This window comes from Antrostomus carolinensis, unplaced genomic scaffold (genome assembly GCF_000700745.2).
Source record: "Antrostomus carolinensis isolate BGI_N321 unplaced genomic scaffold, ASM70074v2 scaffold29573, whole genome shotgun sequence".
Lineage (NCBI taxonomy): Eukaryota > Metazoa > Chordata > Aves > Caprimulgiformes > Caprimulgidae > Antrostomus > Antrostomus carolinensis.
Genome location: NW_010304933.1, coordinates 376 through 765, shown reverse-complemented (window position 1 = coordinate 765; position 390 = coordinate 376). Strand labels below are relative to the sequence as shown.

The 390-nt window shown below is 67.7% G+C and overlaps 1 protein-coding gene across 1 annotated transcript in view; it reads right to left on the bottom strand.

Moving 5' to 3' along the window:
- LOC104522373 (protein mab-21-like 2) overlaps positions 1 to 390 on the bottom strand; it is a gene marked incomplete at its 5' end in the record, with an annotated part of 1,069 nt that overhangs the window by 312 nt on the left and 367 nt on the right. The window contains 1 exon segment of the mRNA XM_029084190.1: positions 1 to 390. This exon segment is cut by the window's right edge and continues 142 nt beyond it. Within this exon segment, the coding sequence (XP_028940023.1) occupies positions 1 to 390 (390 nt within the window).

Sequence of the window (390 nt, the reverse complement as noted above, 5' to 3'; positions counted from 1 at the left end):
TTGGCCCGGCGTCTTCAGCACCCAGAGGCACTTGTTCCTGCAGCCGCCCATCAGCAGCCGGTTCTCGGCCTCGCCGAACTGCAGCACCCAGGCGTCGCTCTCGGCCGAGCTCTGCTTGCCCGTCAGCGAGTAGCACTCCTTGGAGAGCAGGTTGAAGCCCTCCGCCTTCACCTCGGCCACCCGGTTGGGGCCGGGCCAGGGGATGTGGGGCATGGGCCACTGCGCCGCGCTGCGGGGCCAGATCCCGGTGCACTTGAAGGCGGGCGTGATCTGCACCACGTACCGCTCCCGGATGCGGAGCTTCACCTCGCTGGTGTCCGCGATCATCTTCACCACGTCCCGGTAGCTGCACTTGTCCACGGACTGGGCCACCAGCGTCTGGAAGCAGGA